The 20272-nt window shown below is 37.5% G+C and overlaps 1 protein-coding gene across 2 annotated transcripts in view; it reads right to left on the bottom strand.

Annotated features, from left to right (window-relative positions):
- Nucleotides 1–4593: 4593 nt before the first annotated feature.
- The window catches only part of brinp3a.1 (bone morphogenetic protein/retinoic acid inducible neural-specific 3a, tandem duplicate 1), a 59866-nt gene continuing 44187 nt past the window's right edge, over nt 4594–20272 (bottom strand). The window contains exons 5-8 of one of the 2 annotated variants that reach the window (XM_031757756.2): nt 20160–20265; nt 19461–19697; nt 12827–13049; nt 4594–6448 (exon numbers count right to left, since the gene is read on the bottom strand). In XM_031757756.2, the coding sequence (XP_031613616.1) occupies nt 5332–6448; nt 12827–13049; nt 19461–19697; nt 20160–20265 (1683 nt within the window). In that variant the 3' untranslated portion in view covers nt 4594–5331. The remainder of the gene's footprint in view (nt 6449–12826; nt 13050–19460; nt 19698–20159; nt 20266–20272) is intronic. The other variant, XM_039600700.1, reaches the window with a different exon arrangement.

The following is a 20272-nucleotide window of genomic DNA, read 5'->3' on the forward strand; positions in this document are numbered from 1 at the left end:
TCACAGCAAAATCTTTATGATAATAATAAAAACATCTAAGTTTAATATAAGATAACAGCACACACTTAAAAGCACTTGGTTTACTGACCACCTGCCCTCAGCTCTCATGAACACTTGAAGTGCCTTAAAACTATTTTTTTTTCAACTGGTTCTACATTTCTCACAATTACACTGATGCGACTTTGTTTCTGTCGAGAGAGAGAGAGAGAGAGAGAGAGAGAGAGATTTTCTGACACAGTCGTCTATCCGTCACAGTTTGGCTCTTTCAAACTCCAAAATCCTTATACTTGCCCATTTTTTCTGCTGCTAACACATCAACTTGAAAGACAAAATCTTCTTAATACATCCTTTACTAACAGGTGCCATGATGAAGAGATAATCAGTGTTATTCAGTTAACCTGTCAGTGACCATTATGCTGTAATTGCTTGAATTAGGTTAATTTGCCTATAAAGAAGTTCTGCAAAAGTAATAAAGGAGACTAAAAGTGATTAATGGGTGTTCAAAGCCTGAGTTAAGGGTTTTGTGAGCCTAGATTTGGATGCATAAATACTAGGTTGGTTTCAGAAAGTAAGCATAACTGTTTTTACCAACAAATTAAACTTAGAGCAATGGGTTCTGATATTCAATTCAAAAACTCTTTATTATTAACAGCTTGTAAATTGCAATGCCAACTACAGTTACCATATTTGTGAACAACTTATTTAAATGTGTATGTCATTTTGGAGTGATTCAATGGCCACTCATGGTACTTGAGAAAAGAAGTAACATTTAATCATGCATTCATGCAATGGTTGATTTTGAACACGTCAAGCATTTTATCTGGGTCACATCTAAAGTATGGCCAGTTTAGAATCACCAGTTCATCTAAAATGCAAATTTTTGAAATGTGGGAGCAAAACACATTATAAGTTTATAAGGGTATAAAACTGAGGACATGCAAAAGCTTTTCCTTTACTCTTCCTTAGAGATACAGTACAACTTTTCCACTTTTTTAAAACTTTGTTTTTCTTGATAGAAGCATTCTAATGATACTCGGACGCATGAAAAAATTAGATTCATGCTTGGTTCCCTATTGTCTCTTGGAGCTGCCGTTTGTGGAAAACACATCACTTTTATGTTAAACGAAATAGAAGTGGCTACATGGAGTAAGAGAACATTACACACAGGGGTTACTTTGATTGTTGTAATGCATGGATAATTTCAAGCCAAATAACTATGCAGAAAAATAATGACAAACGCAAAATAACAGACAGTCTGGTGCATGTTGGGGCTTACGCTATGTTCTATTAAATGTTGGAAAGCATAAATTCCCTGCTGCTATCGTATAATTACAGTATTAGTATGTTACAGGAGTTTAGCTCAGAAATGAGAAAACAAATGCGTGAAGCATTTTATGCTTGTGAGATTTCATCTAACTAGCAAATATGTATTCTTTCCATGCAATGTTACCTTGTGTCAGGGTTATATCAGAGTGTTTTTGCAAGGTCCAATCATCCACTGATCTACTCTTTCTACCAGTGCAATCCATTATATAAGTAAAGCAATGCTAAGATTCATATATTGAGTAATTTATCCCACATTATCATTTGGTGGCATAGCTAAAAGTACTGCATTGTTGATTTTTTAAGCCGCCTTAAGCTGAAAAAGCTTTAAGTGGTGCGAAATGTGACAATCTTTAAAACTTGTGGTTGAAAAAATTTATTTAGTTTTTATCCTTCTGCTGTTCTAGCAGAAAGAAGTAGCTGAGACTTCTAGCATAAAAGCATCACTGCCATCTAAACGTGGGGAAAACTCATGCGTTCATCTTGTGAAATAGATACACACACACACACACACACACACACACACACACACGCATACTACAGCATCTTTGTGTGTTGGGGTCAGAGCTGCAAACTACACTAAGTACAAAGCATCTAAAGGATCTGGAGTGTGAGGCTTTTATTTCAGCTTGGAGTAAGACATAAACCCTGCAAATTACAACAGACTGCAAACCACAGGGAGAAACACCTGAGATATCAGGCTTTGATGCTGTGTCTTCCCCACTGCATCAAACATCAATGCATGAGAACAAATCTAAAGCCTAGAAGAGATCTTAAACCCAGAAATTTTCTCCTTATCACTACTGACTATTGCACATATTGTTGCATTTCTAAAATAAATCAAACAGTGGCACATCCTCACAGGAAAAACAATGCTGGACGCTGCTTGCTTTTTCACCTATTTTCAAACTAGTCAGTCATTATCTGACCATTTTATTTGTTAAGCCACTTAAAACTGACCTATAAATCATTTCAGCATAATAAAAGACACCTAACTCAAGGTCTTAACCAGAGTGACTGTCATGTTTGCTAAATGAAGATTCTGAATTCAGACTCCATACACTGAAGGCAAATTTTAAAAGATTTAATGGGAGACAAGTTGTTTACCGAGGATGGGAGCAGAGCTTGAGTTATGCTTAACTCAGTGATGAACTGCTGGAAGCTCCATGGAGGGGAATAGAGGGTAATCTAAGGCTGACATTAATGAGAACAATCTTACTTGTGAATGGGACTGGTTGGATCCAGGAAGGGGTTTTCTGAGGGCAGGTGGAATCCAGAGGCTAAGCGTGCCTGTGGTGGAGAGTGTGTAGGTGGGTGAGTGTTCCAGGTGAGTCCTTCTCTTTCAGGTACCAACAGAATTGAAGCTGAAGGTAGTGTAGAACTCCTCAGAGCAGCAAACAGGGGAGTGAAGTAGGAATCCAAATGAGGGAAGAAATCACTAAAACAGATGGAGCAACAATATTAATTCTCAGGGAATTCAGATCTTTAGTGCAGAGAACCTGATTACTGCTGCTGAGGTGAAGACGATCTGGTGGAGATCTGCTGTCCGTCCAACCTTAAAATACTGCATGGTTGATTGCATAACATAAATATAAAGGAATGACTCAAGACTTTTGCACAGGAATGTATGTTATTATAAATCTCACAATATTGAAGTTCAGGGCTGCAGTAGGTGTAAAAATGTATTTGTTACTCCTCTGATATGGAACTATTCCTGCAATGAGTGTTTCTCATCATGTAGTCATGTTAAAAATGTTGTTGTAATTTTGTTAATATATTTGTATATATATTCATTGAATAGAAATATTATGGGAGGCAGTGAATAGTTAGTGATTCCTAACTGGTAAATTCCAAACAATCTATGTTTTTAGTGATTAGTTTTTTTAAATTGATTAATATTATTATTTGATTAATTTTATGCTAAATGTTTTTCAACCCTGAAAATATCACGTTGCTATCTCCTGCACTCATGAAGTTGTGAGGGCTCCAAAATGCTGGAAAACTAACTCAATTTAGTAATGGCCTGTAAATGGCCTGTATTTGTATAGCGCTTTACTTGGTCCCTAAGGACCCCAAAGCGCTTTTACACGTTCACCACCCATTCACACACACATTCACACACTGGTGATGGCAAGCTACATTGTAGCCACAGCCACCCTGGGGCGCACTGACAGAGACTCGGTAATAGACTCAAAATTTACAAATTTGAAATACACAATTTGCTCTTCTTGGGTCTGTAACGTGCTAAAAATAACTAAATAACTAAATAAATAAATAATGATCAGAATTATATGAATATAAAATTTTGCAAGCTGTTATTAAATACAAGTATTTGTGGGTGATTGCAGATCATTGTGAGTGGCTCAGGTGGGAGGCGCTGACTGATTTATTTCATGCAATGAAACTGTGGTTTTGGAAACTGGCAGTCAGTTCAATTGCAATTGTTTCTTCAAGTCTTCTCGGATTATCACTATACTGTAGCTGTGTGAATTTAGTTCATTTGCCAGTAAAGAAGTGCTGCAAAAGTAGGAAGGAGAATGGCGTTGATCAGGGTTTTGTCATAGGACAGATTTGATTTAGACAAATAGATAAATTATGAAATAAACTTAATAAAGTTAATACTGAGCAATAATTAAACAACTTACCAACAAATGAAACTAGTATTATTATGTTTCTACTATTCAAGCAGCACCAAGAGTAACTGTCAGTAAATTTAATGATATCAATGTCCTATTTAGGTGACCTTTAAAATGAGTGATCATACATAAAATGAAGAAGTCATAGTGTAACAATATGTGGCTTTGTTTTGGAATGATTCTTTTAAAAAATGAATTGGAAATGTGGCATTTAAGCCCCTTTTCCATTAGTACCTACTCGGATCGACTCACCATGGTTCGCCACTGTTTTCCATTGGTACCAAGGACATGGGGTTCCAAGCAATCTGAGCAGGTAATAAAATGTGATATCGTCACACTGCATGCCACTGATTGGCTGCTCAGTAGCGTCACTTGTTGAGTCATGAGAGCATCAAAATCAAAAGTGACATTTTTTAAACTCGTTGAAACGTGACAACAGAAAAAATTATGTTGGTAACCCCTATAATAAATCTGATAGACTCATTATAAATGGCACTATATTAGTTATTACAGTGCCATTTAGAAAGCCAAAAGTCATCTATGTACACAAGAACACCATGTACAGACCACACATAAAAATGTATTTTATTTAGTGTATTAACAAATCGTATTATACATTTTATAGACAGTGTTTTTGTAACTTTTGCTTCACAAACAACAGCATTATAAAAATAAAAGCACATGTAACATATATTGTGAACATGATACATTGTTTGTCAGCAAGTCCGGAGTAATACAGCATTTATTTATTCACTTTGTTTATGGCAATGACTATTTTCTTACAAAAATGTGAAGTAGAGCTTAAAAAAATGAGTGATTTTATCATGATATGAAAAGCAAAAAGAACACGGTGCCCATCATTTTCCAGCCAAAGGAGGACTGTGATATTAAAACAATTACTTATGTTGGGCTTTTTTTAGAAAGCAAATGTAGCGAGGAACATGCTGGTGTTGAAATGAAATGTGTGAGGTGACTACATTGCTTGGGTAATATTTTATCAGCAAAAGCCTTTTGTTTACGTATGTGAGCAATTCAGATTTGTGCAATCTACAAACATCAGCACACTGGCAAAATATCAGTGATGGCAAATATTGAAATTCATATTAATAACTATTAAAGTTATTGTTTTCATCAGGAGAGAAAAAAATCAAACAATGAGGCAAGTATGGTGAAATCCTCCTTATTTCTAAGACGTAATACAAATTTATACCAAAAGCTGACATAAGAATCTCAAATGCACTCTTGAGACCCATGACAACAAATAACATGTCCCCCAAATGTCCCTTGCACTGCTCCAGATTTGCTCTTAACTATCGTCAGAGTTGTGTGGTGAATGTTCTTCCATCTGTGCGCCTGGCCACCTGCCCACTTCTTAGCTACATAATTTGGTTGTTTCGTATTCCATCGAGTTTGGCTGCTTGGCACTGAAAGTCTGCAACGCTGCCTGGATCCTGGCAACGTCTGTAGTGGACAGTTTGAGCCGGTGCCGCAGCAGACAGGAGAACAGGTCCAGTGGCTGAGCTCCTGGTGGGGAAAGCCTGTTGACCCGATCCCGGATCTCCAGCAGCTGCAGCAGGGCTGAGTCCTGCGATCCCTGAGTATATGGGTAGTCCAGCTGTAAAATCAAGTCCTGGATCGCTTCCGGGTCAAAGTGCATACTATAGCCGTACACCTGGATGCTGTTGATCTTCATGTAGCCTAGATTTCGTCCCTGTTCCAGGTACTCCAAGGGTTCATAATATACAGTTCCATTCCCATTGCTTGATGGGTCCCTGATCCGGCTCCGTAGATAAAAATGGACTGTCTCAAAAAATGTTTTCCACTTGTTGCCTAAAGTCAGAGTCCAATTATAACAGTCATAAGGAAGGTCTAATTTAGTCCTCTCCCAGTCTGGATAGTTCTTCTGCTCAATGGGCATGATCCAGCTCTCTGAGTGGCTCCCACCAAACGGATTGATATAAACAGACAGCATGGGGTCCAGAGTGCTGTTCTTGGTAAGGCAGATCTGTAGAGACATCCCCAGGAGCATGTGGACATGGTTTGACTTGTATTTGTTACTTTTCAGTGTCAGCAGCATTCTCTTCCTCCACGATGGGTCAAACCAATTATTCAGCCTGACATCGTTGCTTACGAAGATGCCGTGAATGCTAATGCGGTTGTCACGTTTCTGGAGAAGATAGCGCAGCTCCATGTCCTGCAGGTCAGTCTCAAAGCCTATGTAGTGGTCAGTGGAGTCTGGCACTTCGTTGCGGCACACACCCTGGCTCAGCATGTAACCCTGGTTGCAGGTGGCGCAGCGGGAGCGATTCTCATAGGAGCATGACGCGCAGGAGGTGCCCTCCCCCACTGTGCATGGGATCAAGCCCTGGCAGGGAGGATGCTCATAAGGGCAGGAGCAGCTCCGGGTTTCCTCCAGGTAAGAGCCGATGTGATTGTTTTCGCTGCAGTACATGATGGAGAGGATGTAGTTCAGCCAGTAGCTAAAGGGCCTGCGACAGAGACGGAGCAGTGGGTAAGATTCATTGTTGATGCAGAGTACATAACACACGTAAGAATCACATGGCTTAAAACTTTAATTTCATTGTTTCTAAACTGAACAATAAAAAAATATATATATTGATGACAAACAAAATGCTCCTCTGTATGGAGAAAACCTGTGAACCACTTAGTTTGATAGTGATCATCATGTATGCTTTTCATCAATGTGAAGTCTCACAATCCCATTTACTGTCTTCACTCACATCTCTTTTCCCTTTCGAGTCATTCTGCTTACATCAGGTGTTTTCTCTTTTGATGGGTGTTGAGTTTCTACTTTATTGTCAAATATAATATTTATAAAAATGTTCCTGATAGCAGGTGAGCTGAGTAATTATTAGACGGTCATACAAATTTTTAAATAAATAACAGTTGCAGTGGATATAGATGGGAAGTTGAACAATAAATATGTGAGCATGAAATGAAAATATGGCTATGGATATTGCAGTTATGCGGTACTTCACAATTAGGAAGCCATGAAATGTAAATGTCAAAGTCCCCCTGTCTTCTCCTGCTCTATATGATTTGTTAATGACACATGAAAATATGTTAAATGTAATTTAGTGCAACCAACTCTTGCACTGTAAGGAGTAAAACTGAGTCATTATTTTAACTAACAGATTGAAACTATGGGTATTCATATGCATGGTTAAGTGCTTTTTGAAGAAACACAGCTAAGTAAAATTTTGTCTGCTTCCTGACCATACTCTGTAGGGGAGGGAAGGTGCATTATGGGGGAGATCAACAGTCATTGCTTGCTCTGTATCACTTCATAATCTCAAGAGACCAACGCCTGCTACGCAAGTCCCACATTTAAGCGATTCATTCGAATCCTTTAATGTTTTCATGAAATTCCTGTAAAAAAGATTTAATGAATCCAGTCTAAAACGCATCCTACTAAAGATGGATCACTTGTCGTTTCACTAGAAATATGCAAAGTCAAAAAAGATGATGAGTTAGAAATACACCCATTTTATATTTAGTGCTAAGAAAACGAGCTAACTGGGTAATTGGAAAGTCTCCCTCTGTAAAATAAGTTAATGCTAATTACATTACGATTTTTATGTTATTTACTTTGAGCAGAGCTGAAAATACTAAACAGATACACTCTTGTTAAAAGCATAAACAACCAAAGCAACCAAAAAATACAGAAATGTAATCAAAACATAGCTTCAGCTTTGGCATCATATAAAACCTCCTATAAAACCAAATTAGGTTTAATAAGAGGCTGATAAAGATCACATTAGTAAAATACATCATTTAGTTAAGTTGGAAAGGTGCAGAGTCTAGTCTAGCCCTATGTATATCTAGAACCATACATATAGTATATGATTTGCAAAAGGCTCTATTTATTCCAAGCCACAAACTATATCGGTGAAGCAATATAGCGGAATTGTTTCTGAATGAAAGAGCAGATGGAATGCATGACAGGAATATAATGTGGTAAATTAGTCTGTCGCTTGCTATGTTCCACATCTGTCAGATTTTTTAATCCACTTTTGTTCTTTAGCAGAGTGGCAATTCTGTTGCTGTAGCCGTGTGCAGCTGGTAAATTAATTTAAGGGAAACAAAAGTGCATGTATAAGTAATTTACATCTAAAAAAACATAATTTTGAAGGGAAAAGTACCGTTTGTTCAAACAGTTGTTAGACTAAAGAAATTAAACTGCACTGTGTGTGTGCTGGTGAGTGTGTGTGTCACTGGGAATTTGAACCCATGATAAACAGTAGTGTTAGCCCTCCATCAGACTGGCCAGGCTGTAGCCCGCCTCTCGCCCTGTGATAGCTGGGATAGGCTCCAGACCCCCTGCGACAATGATAAGGAAAAGCAGAAGAGGATGGACAGATAGATGGATAAATATTAGATGTAAGTCCTGAATCAGGCTTTCTGACCATTTTCCAAAAATTATTTCAGCATTTCAATGTTTAATACATTGACTGGAAAAGTTTTTTATACATTCCTATATCGACACAAATACTATGACAGTGATAAACTGCAGTGGATGGAGATTGCATGAGGGTGTACCCAACAAATAAATGCAGTAAATATATGCAAAACATTTTTAAAGAACATTTTGATATTTTGGATATGAAGCATTTTGATTATAAAAAGAGGCTGTAATATGTGTAATGTTCTACTGAGTCAAATTTTAAACCAGCTATCAAACTGGATATGATCGAGTTGTGTTTGAACTTACACAACATATTTAAATGGATTTCGTTCACACAGTCCTATGTCTCTAGATTCTAGTTGGACTGGATACAGACACACAAATACACACAAATGGTGAAGCTAAGCAAAGTGATGATAAGGGTGAAACTGTACTAAACAGCTTGATAAACTAACATACTTGAAGCTGCTGCAGATTTAGCAGTTATATGAAAAAAATGGAAACAAATGATTGTGAGTTCAATGATATTGTCAATTCTGTGCAAAAAGCAATATATTCAAATGTGGGTTTTTTTTCAACTTTAATTGAGAAAACAATTATTTAAAAAGAAACATGGCTTAGAACACCTTCCAGTGGTAAAAATAACTAAATATATAAACTTGTGATTACGTTTTCTTTTCTTTTCTTTTCTTTTCTTTTTGTTTTCCAGCTTCATAATTTGTTCCCTCCAGTGTACTGTACTTTTACTCACTAATGATGCATATCTTAGGCATGAAAAAATAATTATCATGCAGAGCTAAAGTCTATAGAAGGCTTCTGGTGTTTCTTAGTTTCGAGACCATTTTTTTGTTCTTCTTTTATAAGTGCTTTGAACCGGCAAGCCCCCTCTAGTATTCCAGCATCACAGTGAGCGCAGTCAGTGTGATGTGGAGAAAAACAGAAAGGAGCAAAAGACTTTTTCTTTTTCCTCAAATCAGATTTTAAATCTGGTGACATTTTGTCAAAAGACAGTCGATGTAATGCGTTAACAGTCTTAACGGCACCCAGCTTGTCTGAAACTCATCAGCGAGAGTCAGTTGTGCATATCTCACCTCCAGAGTGGAGACTGTGCACAGCAAGAGAGAGGAAGCTGTCTCGCCATCATAAGCACATTTTGTCAGCAGGACATGTAAACTGTCATGGAGACGCAGTGTGCAGTATGGGCAAAAGAGAAGCCGGGTGTTCACTCTGCAATCTGTTCATTGTCTGTCAGTTCATTTCACACAGATCAATGCCACACACGAACTTTCTCCTTCTGCCACAGAGTACATTTTGACTAGTGAAGAAAACTTTTTTTTTCCTCCCCGCACTAGATACACTTCATTTTTTCCATTACAAGCCACATTTATTTACTTTGGAACCACAGAAAAAGCAGCCTATCAGTTGTTTTTGTGCAGCTCCATCACGGCTGCCGTGACACCTCTTGTATTCTCGGAAAAAAGAAAAGGAAAGGAAAAAAAATACTGTACATATTTCCAAAGACTGCGCTAGAAAGTTACAAAAGAAACTCCAAAATGGATTTACAATGTAAAAGCCTACTTTTTTTTATGTTTGCTTTGTCTTCATCTCACAAAGACCGTGAAGCTTTGGAACATGAATAATGGCTACAGAGATGTACAAATATTCCATATGAAAAACAAATCCTCCGTGAGCTGGGTCATTATGTACCAGGCGATATGAGTATGAGATGTAAGGTAAATGAGGATAAAATCTTTGTATGTGTATATATAGCTATATATTTGTCTATTACATTGACAAAGGGGAGTATATTCTTCAGTGCTTGGCTTTGAACACCATTAAAATGAAACAACATACTTCTTTGTACCAGGTTACATCACAGCAGGATCCAAAATATGTGCTTTAATTATTTACTTTCAATACTCTGATTCTTCTTTATAGAATTTATAGAATTTAATGCTGTGCAGCTCGAGTTTGTAGACATTTTGCCGATTAGATTCAGTGTTCAGCGTTCTACAAATGTGAATGTGCCCTGTCTGAAGATTCATCTCAGCTCAAAGCACTGCAAGTCGCCTATTTCATCATTGTAATTTAGCTGTTTGCAAGCTTTTATACACAGATGGGAACATTTACTAAACCTGTCACCATTTTCCATCAGGGATGAACATTTTGCATCTCTTTAATTTTTTTGCATAGCACAGATATTACTAAGAATATAGCTGTAAATGACCTCGGTCGCACCTCATTTGCATAAATTGCTACTAAGGAACATCTGATTCTGCAGCATTATGATGCTATATGAGGAAACGGTGCTTAGGACTGGAGCTGAAAGCCATTAAAAATCAAGTTAATATGATATGAGGGACCATCTGGAAACAGAAATGCAAAATCATGCGAAAAAATAACCATTTGTTGTTGCGTTGAATCTTTTGTGGTATGATTAGTCCAGGACTGAGAGCTCAGTCACAGTGATTTTGATCCATCTTTTAATCTGCCTTTATCTCTCTTATACATTTCCCCTTAAATATCAGAAATACACTTTCCCCTATAGCGATGCTCAGTCTATAATGGTAATAACTGGAATACATTTCTATTCCATTATAAGATCTTTGCAAATAAGTGTCAGTATAGCTCATTTTGTTGTATAGACAACCCATATACTAATGGGGTGCAGTACCCTGAGTTTGAGTCTGCAAATAAAAATTTGGATTCCCTAAATATACTACTTTAGGTGAATTAACCAATTTTTATGTTCTATTTTTAGGAAACAAAACCTTTTCTTTACCTTGCTTAAAAATGTAAGTAAACACAACTGTCCTTGTAGCTACTCCGAATTTAACACTGCATATATGTACAGTGCTGTGAAAAGGTATTTTTCCTCCATAACCCAAGTGTCCTTGAGCTTAAGGCCATGAACTGACAGACGGGCTTTAGGTTTTTCTAGTAGAATTCATGGATGCATCCATTTCAGCCATCAAGCTGTCCATTTCAAGTTGTCCAGCTGCTGAAACAGCAAAGCAGCGCCAGACCATCATACTACCACAACCATGTTTGACTGATGGTATAATCTTTCTATGAAATGCTATGTTTGTTTTTGCCAGATGTAACAGGACTCACACCTTGCAAAATTTCACTCTTGCCTTGTCAGTCCAAAGACTATTATCCTAAAAGTCTGGGGGATCATCAAGATCGTTTTTCACAAATGTGAGTTGAGCCTTTGTGTCCTTTTAGGTCATCAGTGGTCTTTGGAAATCTCACATGGTTGCACTCCTGGAGTAGTTTTAGTAGCCACTCCTGGGAATGTTCACCAATTTTCAGGTTTCTCCATTTGTGGAGAAACCTTTTATGTCTCTCAATCTGGTTCACTGGAATCCCAAACCATTAGAAATGGTTTTGTAACCCTATCCGTAGATGCCAATGACTTTGTTTTTCATCTGTTCTTGAGCTTCTTCAGATGCCAGTATAATGTATTTCTACAGGTTCATTTTAAGGGATTTCTTGATTTACTGTGTCTGGCAGTAATGAGGTCTGCGTGTTGCTAATAAAATAGAACCCAGCTTTCCAAAAAATGTGATCAATCAGAGTTAATTCAGGTAGGTTTGGAAAGCATTTTCTGCATTTAAAAGAACTGCAAGTAAGAAATCAGGAATGAGCCAAATACATGTCTTACAACACTGTATGTTCCCATAGATTTTATAGGTAAATATGTACAGTTTGAATGAACAGAGACGTATTCCCTCATTTTAGAAGAAATGAAGGAGGGGGCAATGGGAGACTCGAGCTCTATATTTAAAAAAAAAAATCACATTGCAGAGGATGAATATTTGGTTCCTCACCTGAAATAGCTCCTAAAATAAACCTGGGTACTTCAGCTGCACTGACATAATCACATTTCTTTTTCATAAGCTTTTGTTGCAGACTATACGGCTGAACTTTGTGGAGAAAAACACAAAAATAGATGGAACGATCAACAGAAGATCCACGGCAGATTTTCTTTAGTATATGATTTCATTGCAGTCAAGTTAACCAACAGGAAAAATGGCCCAAACTTTGCATATTCCTTTGAAACACTGCAAACTTTAATTTCACAGGAGGATAACTTTGATTTCCTGAATGTAAAGGAGACCCGGGCTGGGAGTGCAGCCAAGTCATCAGGTGTGACACTATAGCTCACTTCAGTGAGACCTCGGTTGAATATCAAAGTGCTAATGTATTGTGTGTATTATTAGCATAATGCCTAGTTCAGGGGATAACAAAGCACTGCGCACAGAGGGGGCTGAGGAAAATAAATGAGCACTGCCGTTTGCAATGTGCTTGAAAGGACTTGCAATGTGGCTGCAGGCTTTGGAAGTTTTGCTTATTTTCTCACACTCATGTGCGCAAACACACGGCCTAACACATCTGTATCCACAGAAAGGTCAGCAGGAATACTTATATTTCTCACCTCTCTCTCAGCATAATAATTTTGGGCTGAGTTTGACACCTTTTGCTGAGGGTGAAGAGCTTGTTGATAATGCGTCGTGCTTTGCTCAGGAGCTGCTGGGTGTTGAGCTCCAGCTGTTTATAGCGCTGGAGAATGGTCGGCTCCGTTTTCCAGAAATACTGAATGGCCGATGCGTTCAGAGCGTAGAATGTAGGAAGCCTTCGAACAAAGTTCTGGAACTCATCTGAAAAACAGGGGATATGCAAGATAGTTTAGTCTGTGTTTGAAAAGAAGTGGATGGTTCCTGTCCGACTTTGACTAACTGACTTGACTGCTTTCTCACTATATTTGTCTAATTTAGTCAAGCCAAAATGAGAAAATCAGTTTGCAGAGTCCACGTGGACTGAAGAGCTGCAGGGCAAACTGGAAGTGATATTGTTTGAAGCATAGGCTAATAGAAAAAGGCAGAGCTAAATACGGTGATGGGGTAAGATTCATTAATGAATAGCATACAGATTTTCAGCAGCAAGTCTGTCAGGGGGAAATCAGGATGGGCATGGAGCACAGAGGATAACATCTGTCAGCCCTTCAGAACTGCTGTTTGCCTCGTGTGCTAACAGATTACATTTCAATAACAATATCATCACAATCACGATTGGATGTATGGAAAATCGAAAACATGCTCACTTCTGATTAGAAAATGACCGTGCTGTTTGTCTGGATAATAAAGCATCAATTTAAGAAACCAATTAAGCCCCAGTGCCTTCCCTGCTGATTATGCAAGAAGCTTTACATGTTCCTGTGAAAATAATAAGTTGATTAAACAAGTTGTAATAAAATACATTAAAGTATATTTGAGAGTGTTTTCCATGACCTTTATTTTGAAAACTAAAGAAAAATCACATGGTGCCACCTCCACCATCATTTTTTTCTTTCTTCTAATCACACATTTAGCACATTGTGTGATATATTAATTTGTCTTATCTAAAATTAGTTTAACAGATGAGACCATTACTTGTGTCCAATGAGATGACATAATCCAAAAATGAGTCTGTCTTTTAAAACATCCCATGCGTGCTTTCATCGTAATAACCATCAATGTGATTTACATTTTGAACAGTAACAGGATTCTGAGTCAAAGAAGAAAAAGAATATATCCCAGCGTCTATAAATATTCTAGCATTGTGCTTGACTTATTGAAACATGAAACATCAGTCATGCAAACATGCAATAAAAAAAAGCTTAGTAGCTTATATGCAAATCTGACAAGACAAAGCAAGTATAAGTGGCACTGGCTGTTAAAGGAGTCATATACAAATAAAAATACATCCAAAAAGGACTGGCTAATATCAGCTAAAACAATAAAATAGGATACTGTCAGATCATAATCGTTATAGAAAAAAGAAAAAGAAAAAAAAACTTCCATAAAAGTAGCATGAGAAAATAATTGTTTATTCATGAGAATATTGTTTATATATATTTCACACATACTGAAACAAAACAACAAAGTTAACGCAGACTGACTATGCACACACTGTATGAAAGGATTGCTATATATATTATATTTCCTAATAAATTTAAATCTCGCTACTAGTTTAGGGTTGGGGTTACTATACTGGCAGACAAAAGGGGTTGTATTTTCATGACGCAAGTGGCTGACTATGAAAGTTTGATACCAGGATAGTATAAATGTGTTCAGTCTGAAAAAAATAACTGTGGGAGTGGTTCAATAGCCACGTGTTTAGCTATTACATTGACATAAATCCCTCTAGCATTGAGCATCTTTACTGCATCTCCCCCCTCTCCCTTTCTTCATTTCCTGCCTCCTTCCACTGTCTAATAAAATGCCCAGAAATGATGAAAAAATTAGCAGTAAATTGCTGATCTTTCAGCCACATTATCAAGATTACACATCGTGTAGTAGCAGCTGGATTTGTTTTGTCTCCAAACCATTCAACTAAAGTCTAGACTTTCCAATAAAGAGTTAATATTACTCACTTTTATTAAGGCCTATAAGTAGCCAATATTTTTACCTATGTTATAGATGCTAAATTTAGAAAAGGAATATTGTGAGGATACAATAAGTAATCAATACTTAGTGACACTCAGACTATCATTCTTGCTTTTATTTTCTCTTGGTTACAATATTGCAATGGCATTTTATGGGAACCGAGAAAAGTGAACGTATTACTCAATTTTATAGAGTCCATGACCCTATACAGGTTGCTCCTTACCTGTAGAGCTGATTTTAACATTTTACTTATTAGTTTTAAAGCCCTTCATGCCCTGACCCCATAATAAACAGTACTATAAGTACAGAGCCATTCCTCCTTTCTCTATTTCTTACTATAATTTAATTGATATGTGCAGCCATACATGATCATACAATATATTAGGTAAAAGATATTCTTTCTTTCAGTAGTCCTCAGGGATAGCTGTAGAGGATTCTTGAAGAACATTGCAAAGCTCTTCTTTGGATGTTGGCTTCCTCCTGCTCACATGATGGCAACAGTTTGAACCAAAGACTTGTGGCCACTGATTCTCAGTCCACGTTCTTGTGTAATCTGGCATACCTCAGAGCCCTTTTCCTCATTTCCCTTCCTTCAAAATGGCTTCTCGCGACACCATCTAGGTTGCCCAACAAGGAAACTGAAGGGGAGGCTGGAATGGCACCGATGTAATTGTCAGGTATATTGCCCTGACAGTGGGAGCAGCTGTGAGATGACCCAAAACCCAACGTGAACATCTGTTGACCCATTTGGTGCACTCTATGCAGGATTTTGTATTGCATTAATTGCAGATTGGGGTTTGTAGTCATTTTAACAGAGAGTGTCCAGCATATTTTAGTATGCAGTATTCAGTAATTTGGGGATTTTGAGATTAAGGAATTGCACCATGTTTAAAAATAATCTGTCAAATGGAATAAAGTCTATTCTTTCGAATAGATGTTCCAATCTGGGAAGTTTATCACATTGTTGTTTTGTAGGATGTCAGGGTTGTTTCAGATGATGAAACATCACGAGATGAGAAATTCTTGACAGCCATCCTTCCATACAGAGCATTGCTGTTGAGGCTTTGGTGAACAGTAGATGGAACTTAGGTTATCTTTATTTAATGTTTGTTTGAAAAATGTGAGCGTGACAAACATGGTCAAAATCAGAAAGCAAGATGGGGGCAAATACTTTTTCACAGCACTGTATGGCAGGTTTTAAGCTAATATCTCTTTGGTGATGTAAAAACACTATTTGATGCCAGTCAGACTGTGTTATCGTTGCTATTTTCTCTAGATTCAACTAAAGAAATGGAAACAATTTATGGTACCTAATGTACCTGATGATGCAGTTTAAAATTTGTTTTCTATCTTGTATCTATGTGTTGGCACAACATTGGTTTATCCCTTGAGTAAGGCGCTGTTTCGATGTTTACATGATTAATCGATAAGTGTTATGTGGCTTAACAATAAAAAAAGTAAAAATGGTCAGGTACAAGGACTAGGCTTGACAATGAGTGAAAAAGCAGCAAATGTCCAAAGAAAAACTTTGAAAGACCGTCAGAAAGGATGAAGAACTATGTCTCAAGACTACTTAGGAGAAAAATTAAAAGAAGTCTGGCTCCTTGGAAGCAAATTAAAGGGTGTGAACTCACAGTACTACATACTGCACTACTTGGACAGTAATACCTCACCCTCAAATCCTCAGGCAGAAACCTGTTAACAATTTCTTCGTCAGTCTTAAACACAAAATACAATCGAGCATTTGCTCTTAGGACTCCTTGTTTGTGGAATGACCTGCCTGAGGAAATCTGGCTCGCTTTGTCAGTGTTTTCTTTTAAATCACAGAGACTTATTTCTGTTGCAGTGCTTTTTGTATCTTTGACATTATTGGCATACTTACATCTTATTTCTGTTTATGTTCATTCTTTACAATGGATTCACATTGTATCTTGTTCTTATTCTGACATTGCACTTAAGTTTTGACCTATTTTAGTGGATATGTAAATTGTTTTTGTATTTTCTTCCCAGTTTACTGATTCTGTGTTTCTGGGAGGAGTAGCAGATTTGATTTGAAAAATGGGCAAAAAAAATTGATACATTCACTTCTTACTACTATTCATTATTTTATACTGTCATTTGGCTCCTTAAGCAGGAAACATATAGAATAAATTTGTACTTACAGGATAAAAAAACAATACTGATTAATTAAATATAGTTAGCAACATGGCAAAATCATAATGTTGAATAACCGTGAGAAGGTGGGAATGGCAAGTCACTTCTTAATCACACTATTATTTTATCACCAAGACAACAATACCTCATCCCTGGAAACTTGCTCTCCAATGACCATTATTATCTTGTCAGCTGCTGAACACAGGAAGGTAACAGCATTTTCCTTTTGTACAATTTTAAAAATAGAAGACACTGTCAGATTTTCAGGAACACAAGTACAGACACAGTGTGGGTCTTATCAAAAATAACACAAGGAGGTTGAAGGGTAACAACGCGTGTAAGGAGGCTTATTTGGCAGGGTTTTCTTAAATTACTTAATTATGAGGTTATAATTAATAAGTTATGCGTCTTAGTAGTCCGATAACTTTAAGCATGTATTTGACTTACTGCAACATATTGCAGTTTATTTAGACTAAAGCCTCTTGGATCTCTCTTGGAAATGAAGTGCACTCTCTTATTTATGCTCCCCTGAGTCTAGTTTTTCACACTGTTTCAGTGCTCTGCTATGACTATGGTGTGTCTTAGCCAAACACTGAGATGGGATACTGATCCAGGTATAAAAGATATGATGTCTTAATTATTAAACAGTTACCACTCAGTGGGTGGTGGGACTTAAAACAAATCATGTCCACCATCCACTGATGGTAGGAAGCTCATTTAACAATAAGAGTTATGATTATTAATCTCTCTGCTGCTGGTGCGAGTTGTCCTCTATTAGATTGACTATACAAGTAGATCCTCAGGGGTTTCAAGGAAACTTATTTTTCATTATTTAATACAGCAGTGTAACTGCAGTTCTCTGGGCACCTTGCTGCTTAAGTCATTGCCAACTGCGCACTAATCAAGTTGCCCTTAGTACAGAAGCATGTAGCCCGTAATAACACACAGCCAGCTAGGTGCACTGAAAACAGCTTAAGGCAGAGCTGAAAATGAGTGAAACAGCAAGATGCCCTTAGAGCCTGTGGATGCAGCACAGTTTTAATAATGACAGGGGAACACGGAGGCAGAGCTATGCTGCAAGATACAGTAAAACTCAAGAGTGAGGAAGAAGAGTTTGACATAACGGTCAACGGGTACATTAGTGGAAAAAAATGCAAAAGCTAGTGAGACATTGGTTAATACAACTGCAACATTATTGCTAGTGCTATTACAAAGCTATTAAATTTTATGCTGCTAACTGATTAGAACAACTGTATTGTGTTTCAAAAGGCATGACAGCTCCTACCGCAGTGAAGAGCTTACTTCTGACTGAATCACTGTTGACCCAGTAATATTGCTGTAATTGCTCCTCTTTCATGTACTGGACTTTAGAAACAAAAATGCATGGATGATTTACAAAGACAGGTTCAAAGGTCATAAAAGAGTTACTCATCTGAATGCTCGAAAAGTGGTTCAATTTTCACCAGAGAAACTTTTATTAATTTCATTATTTTGCTGTTTCTACTACGTCAGCTATTCACTTAATACCTCTGGCTGTATTAGGGCACTAAGACAGGTGTTACCGATCAATAATCAGTGCTGCTTTATGGCAGGATTGGATTTACAAGATTTTTACTTCAACACAATGAAGTACCTTCATTTGTTAAGAGCCTTAACTTAGCTGATATTTAATTGTTTTAAAATTGAACATATCATTAAATCATCGAGGCCATGAAGTCAAGCTCAGCCGCAACCCAGGAAGATCAGCTGCTCAAAGAGAAGTCCACATCAGCTGATGGATGGATAGCTTTTACCCTTTTACACATCCATCTTACAAATCTTATACAGTGATTGCCATTTTTGTACCCATGTTCATCCATAGAAAGACAGGGAGGTTCCACCCATGCTACTAGATAGATATTACTGCAGACAATAGTTATCTGCAGATAATGCAAATAATGTTCTTACTGAATGTAAATTAAAGCCAATTAATGTAAACTGTTGCATGCAAGAATTCCAAATAATACAGAAATACAAGGTGTTGACTAATATGCACAACTGACAATTTGTTATGATCAGGAAATGGTTTAATAGTTTCTTTCTCTCAAAAATCCCACAAACAGATAAAAACTATAATAGCTGGATAAGCACATGTGGATTAGAAACATTATATGTGCTTGTGCATATATGTTACATGTGCAGAACAGTGAAAAAAATCTGCTGTGTTATTTGGCAGCAATCAGCATTCAGCATTAGTGCTGTTAAATGAACAGGGCTTCTAAGTTGCTTTCATAATCATCAGTGTCTGCAAGATGCTGTTCCAAAAAAGTATTACACTCTGTAATGTTGAATTTCTATTACATAGATTGGATGTAATAGTCCCTTTTTCAAAGATTGTCAGTTTGCTTTTTCCATCAGTGCCTCCAACAATAGGGTGTTATTTGCAGTCAGTGAGAGGGTCATTTAAAATGGCAAAAATAAATAAATAAATACAAATAATAAAACACTGACCTGACTCTTCAAATTCTTGGTTAGCCATGTTCCAGGAATCTCGGATTTGCAGCAAACTAGCTTCCATAGCCCTCAGATCCACCTCGGGGCAATTACACTGTGGATAGTCGACGGCACACTGGCACCAGCAGTCGTTGTTTCGGCACACAAACTGGCCCTCCTCATTACAGCCAATGTAGCTAAGAGCTGCTTGCACAAACCTGGCCCTCAGATACTCTGGCAGAATGGCCTGGAGGCCTAAGGCAAGGACAAAAACAGGGCACAAACATGGAAATGTCACATGGATGAATGAAGTGGGAGCTGTAAGCACTTTAGGTACTGCAAAAATTGTGTTTAGATAGCTTTTCTATGGTAGATCTGTAAATCACCGAAGACCGGCTCTCATTTTCTTTCATTTTTTTCTCTCCCATGCTTGACATACACTTGGCGTCAGATGCAATATGCTGAGATTCACTTTAAGTTTTATTTTTACTGTGCAGTTCTGCTACTTTTGTTCTGAATCATTACTGCCCAGGATTCACTTCAGAAGTCTGCAAGCAATGCATGGCCAAAAAAAAAAAAAAAAAAAAAAAAAAGCAAAAGAGTGATTGAAGCTAAATTCATTCTGACACTCTCGTGTTGCAGTTATAGGCCTGCCAGAGAACAGACACTGTGACAATTCCATCAGAAATTGGGGGAGTTCAATTATGGATGGCCAACCTTGCAAATGAATCTTGTTTTCAGGGCTCTGAACCAAAACGGAGCTGACAGAGTCGAGGTTGTCATAGTTACTGCATCCAAGAGGACCCGTCCTTGTTTCGGTCACCTAAAGG

This window comes from Oreochromis aureus, linkage group 17 (genome assembly GCF_013358895.1).
Source record: "Oreochromis aureus strain Israel breed Guangdong linkage group 17, ZZ_aureus, whole genome shotgun sequence".
Lineage (NCBI taxonomy): Eukaryota > Metazoa > Chordata > Actinopteri > Cichliformes > Cichlidae > Oreochromis > Oreochromis aureus.